At 50.1% G+C, this 7508-nt stretch overlaps 1 protein-coding gene across 1 annotated transcript; it reads right to left on the bottom strand.

Annotated features, from left to right (window-relative positions):
• Positions 1 to 2689: 2689 nt before the first annotated feature.
• LOC138641633 (cyclin-dependent kinase 5 activator 1-like) lies at positions 2690 to 7305 on the bottom strand. The gene has a single exon (XM_069729171.1). It carries the CDS (start codon positions 6343 to 6345, stop codon positions 5464 to 5466), a length of 882 nt encoding a protein of 293 aa, XP_069585272.1. The 5' UTR covers positions 6346 to 7305; the 3' UTR covers positions 2690 to 5463.
• Between the last annotated feature and the right edge of the window lie 203 nt (positions 7306 to 7508).

Below are 7508 nucleotides of genomic sequence, written 5' to 3'. Positions count from 1 at the left end.
AGCAGATAAGAGTTTATACAGAATGGAGATGCAGTCTACTGTACAGCAGATAATACAGGTCTGTGCAGCATGGAGATGCAGTCTACTGTACAGCAGATAAGAGTTTATACAGAATGGAGATGCAGTCTACTGTACAGCAGATAATACAGGTCTGTGCAGCATGGAGATGCAGTCTACTGTACAGCAGATAATACATGGCTGTGCAATATAGAGATGCAGTCTACTGTACAGCAGATAATACAGGTCTGTGCAGCATGAAGATGCAGTCTACTGTACAGCAGATAATACAGGTCTGTGCAGCATGGAGAGGCAGTCTACTGTACAGCAGATAATACAGGTCTGTGCAGCATGGAGATGCAGTCTACTGTACAGCAGATAAGAGTTTATACAGAATGGAGATGCAGTCTACTGTACAGCAGATAAGAGTTTATACAGAATGGAGATGCAGTCTACTGTACAGCAGATAATACAGGTCTGTGCAGCATGGAGATGCAGTCTACTGTACAGCAGATAATACATGCCTGTGCAATATAGAGATGCAGTCTACTGTACAGCAGATAATACAGGTCTGTGCAGCATGAAGATGCAGTCTACTGTACAGCAGATAATACAGGTCTGTGCAGCATGGAGAGGCAGTCTACTGTACAGCAGATAATACAGGTCTGTGCAGCATGGAGATGCAGTCTACTGTACAGCAGATAAGAGTTTATACAGAATGGAGATGCAGTCTACTGTACAGCAGATAAGAGTTTATACAGAATGGAGATGCAGTCTACTGTACAGCAGATAATACAGGTCTGTGCAGCATGGAGATGCAGTCTACTGTACAGCAGATAATACATGCCTGTGCAATATAGAGATGCAGTCTACTGTACAGCAGATAATACAGGTCTGTGCAGCATGAAGATGCAGTCTACTGTACAGCAGATAATACAGGTCTGTGCAGCATGGAGAGGCAGTCTACTGTACAGCAGATAATACAGGTCTGTGCAGCATGGAGATGCAGTCTACTGTACAGCAGATAAGAGTTTATACAGAATGGAGATGCAGTCTACTGTACAGCAGATAAGAGTTTATACAGAATGGAGATGCAGTCTACTGTACAGCAGATAATACAGGTCTGTGCAGCATGGAGATGCAGTCTACTGTACAGCAGATAATACATGCCTGTGCAATATAGAGATGCAGTCTACTGTACAGCAGATAATACAGGTCTGTGCAGCATGAAGATGCAGTCTACTGTACAGCAGATAATACAGGTCTGTGCAGCATGGAGAGGCAGTCTACTGTACAGCAGATAATACAGGTCTGTGCAGCATGGAGATGCAGTCTACTGTACAGCAGATAAGAGTTTATACAGAATGGAGATGCAGTCTACTGTACAGCAGATAATACAGGTCTGTGCAGCATGGAGATGCAGTCTTCTGCACAGCAGATTATACACATCTGTGCAGTCTGGGGAAGCAGTCTGCTGTACAGGAGATCAAGTGCCTGTGATGTCAGTAGCGACAGGCGCTCTCCAGTGGCCGGAGCACCGGTGGGCAATGCTGGTTATAGGGAGGTTATAGGGGGACGCCGCGATGGCTCATACTCATCAGGGGAGAGTGGAGAAGCTGCAGGGGCCAGCAGACCACCTAATGTGTGGGTGTCCTGACTGCAGATGTTGGAGGGAACATGCCCCATTTTTGCTCTTGGGGGAGATCAGGCGGCCCGAGGTTCTGCAGCAGCTTGTTACCCTCTCCGCTGGCTCGTCCATCACCCAGCAGCGGGGTACGGCCACCATGACCTTCATGTATTAGCCATGGGCTTCATTATGAGCAGTGTGGCCGGCACTACAGGCCCCAGGATGACCGCTCTGCTCTGCCATCACTACTGTTATAGACATGGCCCCCCATAGTGAGGCGCCCCCCTCGCACACACGATGACGTGCAGATGTCACCCCAATAATAATGCTCATCATTGGTGACAATGCTGTTCATGGACCTGGAACCCCCAAACTCAGACCAGTGGGCGTCCATCTGGGGCGCTTCAGTCCCCACTATGCTGGGAGTTAGGCTACGTGCGCACGTTGCGGATTCTCTGCGGATCCGCAGAAACGCTGCAGATCCACAATTGATTTACAGTACAATGGAAATCAATGAGAAAAAATAATGCTGTGCACTTTGCGGAAAATCCGCTGCGGTTTAAAAGAAGCAGCATGTCCCTTCGTTTTTGTGAATCTGCAGCGTTTTTGTACCCATTCCATTATAGAAATCCGCAGGGGCAACGTGTGCACATAGCCGTATTCTTGCTTCCTGAGCCAATAAACCCGACCAATAAGGCTGCCGATCAGAACTACATCTAAGAGCCGTCATGCGCTGCACCCTGCGATTCTGGCGGTCCCCCCTGCTCGGCAGCCATTCTCTAGAAATGTTATTTTTGTTCTTTTCTCTCCCCGGCTGCTCGCTCTGCAGACACAGGCAGAGATGTAGGTCACCCCCCCCACACTGGATTACGTCCGGGGGGCACAATTAGCACCCAGCTCCATCGTATCTCCGTGCATGGCCCACAATCCCGGCACATAAACACGCGAATGCAGCGGTATCAGCCGAGCAGCGCCCCCAAAATACACAATGCACAGCGGATATAGACACAACAGGGTGCCCCCCCCCCCCCAAAATAAATAAATGCCCCCTGCATCCAAACGACAATCCAACCCATTCATTTCTTAGAGATTTAGGTACCCGGTGCCTCGTGCATCTAAATCCTGGATCAGCGCTCAAGATGGCCACCTATATAGAGAGCAGCGGCGGGCAGCTCCTCTGCAAAGTACGACACATTGCACGAAAGCATCACATGGGGGCATTAATAGAGAGACCCCGACATCATTCGCGCCCCTATAAATCCTAAGCTCTGCCTCTAAAGATAACACAGTATCCAGATGCTGGAAAAAAAATCCCCCCCCATTGTGTGCAACAATGTATCAAATAGACCACAACATGATAATCTGGGTTATATAACAGTGGGATCCATGGTCGCCCCCCGTGTAGACCCCAGTTTTGTATGTAGAGGCCCAGCTCTGTGACATGAAACCGTGAAGGAAGGAAGATGTCGGGGGCTCTGAGCGCGTCAATCCAATTCTCATTACGGTAACCTAAAGCCAGATCAGTGCATTAACACTAAGTGACCAGAAATAATCCTGGAGATCAGTCAACAGCAACAGAGCCCGGGCTTGACCGGTGAGAAATATTGGGTCACCATGATCTTACAAAACCTACTTCTCCCCCACACGAGCATTTGCAGCTACAATTACAATTAGGGTCGTCCGGGCTACAGAAGGAACCCGAAGTCCTGGGAATATAACAATGTGACCGGATTTGGGGCCAAGACTATGACATAATGCCCCCTGGGCCAAAACTATGAGTGACATAATGCCCCCTGGGCCAAGACTATGAGTGACATAATGGCCCCTGGGCCAAGACTATGAGTGACATAGTGACTGGGGTCTGGGGCCCAGGACATAAGTGACATAGTGACCAGGGCCACGGCTAAGACTATGAGTGACAAAGTGCCCCCTGGGCCAAGATTATGAGTGACATAATGTCCCCTGGGCCAAGACTATGAGTGACAAAGTGCCCCCTGGGCCAAGACTATTAGTGACATACTGTCCCCTGGGCCAAGACTATGAGTGACATTCTGTCCCCTGGGCCAAGACTATGAGTGACAAAGTGCCCCCTAGGCCAAGACTATGAGTGACAAAATGCCCCCTGGGCCAAGACTATGAGTGACATACTGTCCCCTGGGCCAAGACTATGAGTGATATAGTGACTGGGGTCTGGGGCCCAGGACACAAGTGACATAGTGACCAGAGCCACGGCTAAGACTATGAGTGACAAAGTGCCCCATGGGTCAAGATTATGAGTGACATAATGTCCCCTGGGCCAAGACTATGAGTGACATACTGTCCCCTGGGCCAAGACTATGAGTGACATACTGTCCCCTGGGCCAAGACTATGAGTGACAAAGTGCCCCCTAGGCCAAGACTATGAGTGACAAAATGCCCCCTGGGCCAAGACTATGGGTGACAAAGTGCCCCCTGGGCCAAGACTATGAGTGACAAAGTGCCCCCTGGGTCAAGACAATGAGTGACATAATGCCCTCTGGGCCAAGACTATGAGTGACAAAGTGCCCCCTGGGCCAAGACTATGAGTGACAAAGTGCCCCCTGGGTCAAGACAATGAGTGACATAATGCCCTCTGGGCCAGAACTATGAGTGATATAGTGGCTGGGAGCTGGGGCCCAGGACAAAAGTGACATAGTGACCAGAGCCACGGCCAAGACTATGAGTGACAAAGTGTCCCCTGGACCAAGACTATGAGAGACATAGTGACTGAGGTCTGGAGCCCAGGACACAAGTGCACAGTGACCAGGGCCACAGCCAAAACTATGGTGACATAGTGACCCCTGGACCAAGACTATGAGTGACATAGTGACTGGGGTTTGTGTCCCAGGACACAAGTGACATAGTGACCAGGACCACGGCCAAGACTATGACTGACATAGCGACTGGGGCTCAGGGCCCAGAAAACAAGTGACTTAGTGACCAGGGCCACAGCCCAGACTATGAGTGACATAGTTACCAGGGCCGAGTCCAAGACTATGAATGACATAGTGACCAGAACCGGGTGACATAGTGACTGGGACTTCGGACCAGACTATGAGTTATACAGTGACCTGGACCGGAGCACAGGCTATGAGGGACAAATTGTCTGAAGCTGGGACCAAACCTACAACACACCATCAGGAGTCGACATAAGTTAAAATTATTGGAGTAACTGCAACAGATATTGATTCTGACAGTCAGTGATGATTTTGGAAACACTTTGAGGGAAGCAAGAGGAAACATCCACACAACCTGCAGACATCAGAAGGAAAGCAACATCAGACCCATCACAAATGTCACATTTCTGGAGGGACTCGGAAGAGGACGGCATCGTCCACCATTACCTATCTCTAAAACCTGGACCCAGCAGCCAAGCGAGGCTGAGGCTACTTATATCAGTGCAAATATACATCCGGGCCGCACCCTGTCAGCGGGTGGTGGAGAGAACATGGAATCCATTGAGTATCTCGTTCCCATTTACGTTCCTCTCCCTGGATTGTATGTATTTGTAAGAGAGGCAAGAGTCCGGTGATAGCTTTGGGATGACAGTGAGAAAAAGTAACGTATCAGTCTTCATAAGGAAAGGGACAGGTGGTGATGTGAGCGCGAGGCACTTGCTGGCCCAAAAACAAATATGCACATTGGTTGGAGGTTACGCTGCCTCAAATTCTCCACCACCTCTCAACGTAGACAATGCACAAAAGGTTGAATGTGGTCCCATTTTGTCCTTTTAGATTTTTTTTGGCTACTGGATCGCTGTTGTCAGCCAGGGATTTCCGTCCTGACCTGTGACGGAGCTTGGTCTACACTCTCAAGAACAGTCACCGATCAAGTACTCTGGAGAATTCATCACGGTTACCCTCATTTTTTAGGTCAGCAAACACCTGGGTGAAATAGTGTGGATCAGCGTTAATTCTCAACATCTTGGCACTCATGGCATCAATGATGCAAAGACAGCGGTCCCAGAAGGCATCTTTGCCTGCTTCTACCAAAAATGGTTTTAGAGGGTAGGAGATCTCATTACCCATGTAAGAGTAGGATAGGTATAGGCAAGTCAAGAGAGTGGCTTGCAAGTCATGCTCGGTGGCCACAGAGTCCCCATCAATGACATCCCTGCAGAGCAAGTAGACAAAAACCACGTTGGCCGGGGTGACGAAGGCCTGATCTTGCCATCCTTGGAGAAGCAAAGAGCGGTCCACACTACGGAGCCATAGAATAGGGTCTGTGGGGGATAAGTGTTTCAGTCGGTAGCATCTTCTGCAAAGGAATTCTCCAAGGCATTTCAGTAGTTCACCAGTGGAAGCTTGGACTATGACTCTCTTCGGAGAACCACCACCGGTGGTGTTGGAGACCTTCTTGATGGATGATATCTGCTTGGAGCTCAGTGGTGCCAGGGGTTGACTGTCGTAGCTGGAGAGATTGGCACAAGACAATGATTTTTTCACATTCTCGTGGTTTAAATGGGCGACATCCTTTTGGTAATTGCTGTTAGCGGTGCCCTTCCTTGATGTCTTCTTCTTGGTGGAGGCCACCAGTCTCTTCCAGGTGAGAGCAGGGATGAACATGGAGTGTCGTTTCAGCGCCTTGTCGGGCTTCTGTCCACTGCTTTTGCTGACACTTGTGTAATGTGCCAGAGATCCTGAGCCGTCATCGTACAGGCTGGCTTTCCGAGAGCCTGGCGACAAGGACAAGACAGTGCCCATGCTGGCAGAGATCTTCACAAGCAGAACAACGATGGAGAGAAGGCCAAGGAGCCTGCGAAAAGCAATAATTTCCAATCTGCTAAGCGCTGATGAATTGCATTAAGCTGAGGACTGAGATTGACAGCTCTTTGTTGCCTGCATTGCAGGACACGGGTGGCGTTACCCCCTAAACAATGTGCGCCAATGGGGGGGTAGTTACCCGTAAATAAAGGGAGGTCAGTCTCTGCCCAATGGATTGTTCTGGGCTCTGCAGTCTGTTCTTGCCACGGCCCTCAGAGGTCCATTCAATGCAAATGGGAGGTCTTCATCTGCAGGGTCTTCAGTCTGCTGAGATGAGGCAGAGGAGGAGGAAGGCTCTCGGAGGATGAATCCTTCATTCAGATGCTGCTCCCTCCATCCGGCTCCTGGTCTTCTTTTTTTCTGAGATGTGCACTGCAGATAGGAGGGGGTCAGATGTTACCAGGGATATGGAGGGACGAGGCTGCAGATTGGCTCTCGCCCACCGTCAATTACACCTGCTATTGATCCGTCCTTGTTTATCCGTAATATTGTTGAATGACGATGATGGAGGTGATGGTCAAGAGCCCACCTAGACAAAGGCGGATGAGGAGTCTCCGTCAGTCCATGCAGGTGGTGCAGAGATTGCGATTGTGCGGAAACGGTTAACCCACCGGCTTTGTCAGATGGGAAGGGGAGGATGACTCCTGTCGTCTGCGCCTGATGCTTTTTCTTTGAGGTTCGGGGAAGATTTTCCAATGCAGGATGAGATGTAGATCACTTCTTGTCCCTGGGAAGATGCCCTCCAGTGCTGTCAGTGTCTGGATGAGCCCCCCAGTCGTGCTGCATTGGTCAGGGGGTCTGCAGCGTTCAGCATCTGATGAGGGACAGGAGATACTGAGAGGAGAGGGCTGATCCTGCTCCAGAGCTCACAGGCATCTCTGTGCGGCTGATCCAACCAGCTCTGCTCTTCCAGGGGGAATGAAGCTCAGGCATTATTTGTTCTCTGCCCCCCCCCCCCCCCCCAATCTATGGCTGCACATTCATGTGCTGTAGCAGAGGTTGCAGCGCCTCCTGCAGGACATATGGGAATCTCCTGCATCTCTTTGTTCCAGGGACAGCTGTGCGCCTGCTCCATTGTTCTCTAGTCACTGCCTGGCATACAT

Source organism: Ranitomeya imitator, chromosome 6, assembly GCF_032444005.1.
Source record: "Ranitomeya imitator isolate aRanImi1 chromosome 6, aRanImi1.pri, whole genome shotgun sequence".
Taxonomy (NCBI): Eukaryota; Metazoa; Chordata; class Amphibia; order Anura; family Dendrobatidae; genus Ranitomeya; species Ranitomeya imitator.
The sequence above is the reverse complement of the archived record's forward strand: the minus strand, read 5'-3'. Positions and strand labels throughout refer to the sequence as shown.

Coding starts and splice junctions, on each gene's coding strand:
- LOC138641633 (XM_069729171.1), bottom strand. CDS start 6,345: ATGGGCACTGTCTTGTCCTTGTCGCCAGGCTCTCGGAAAGCCAGCCTG.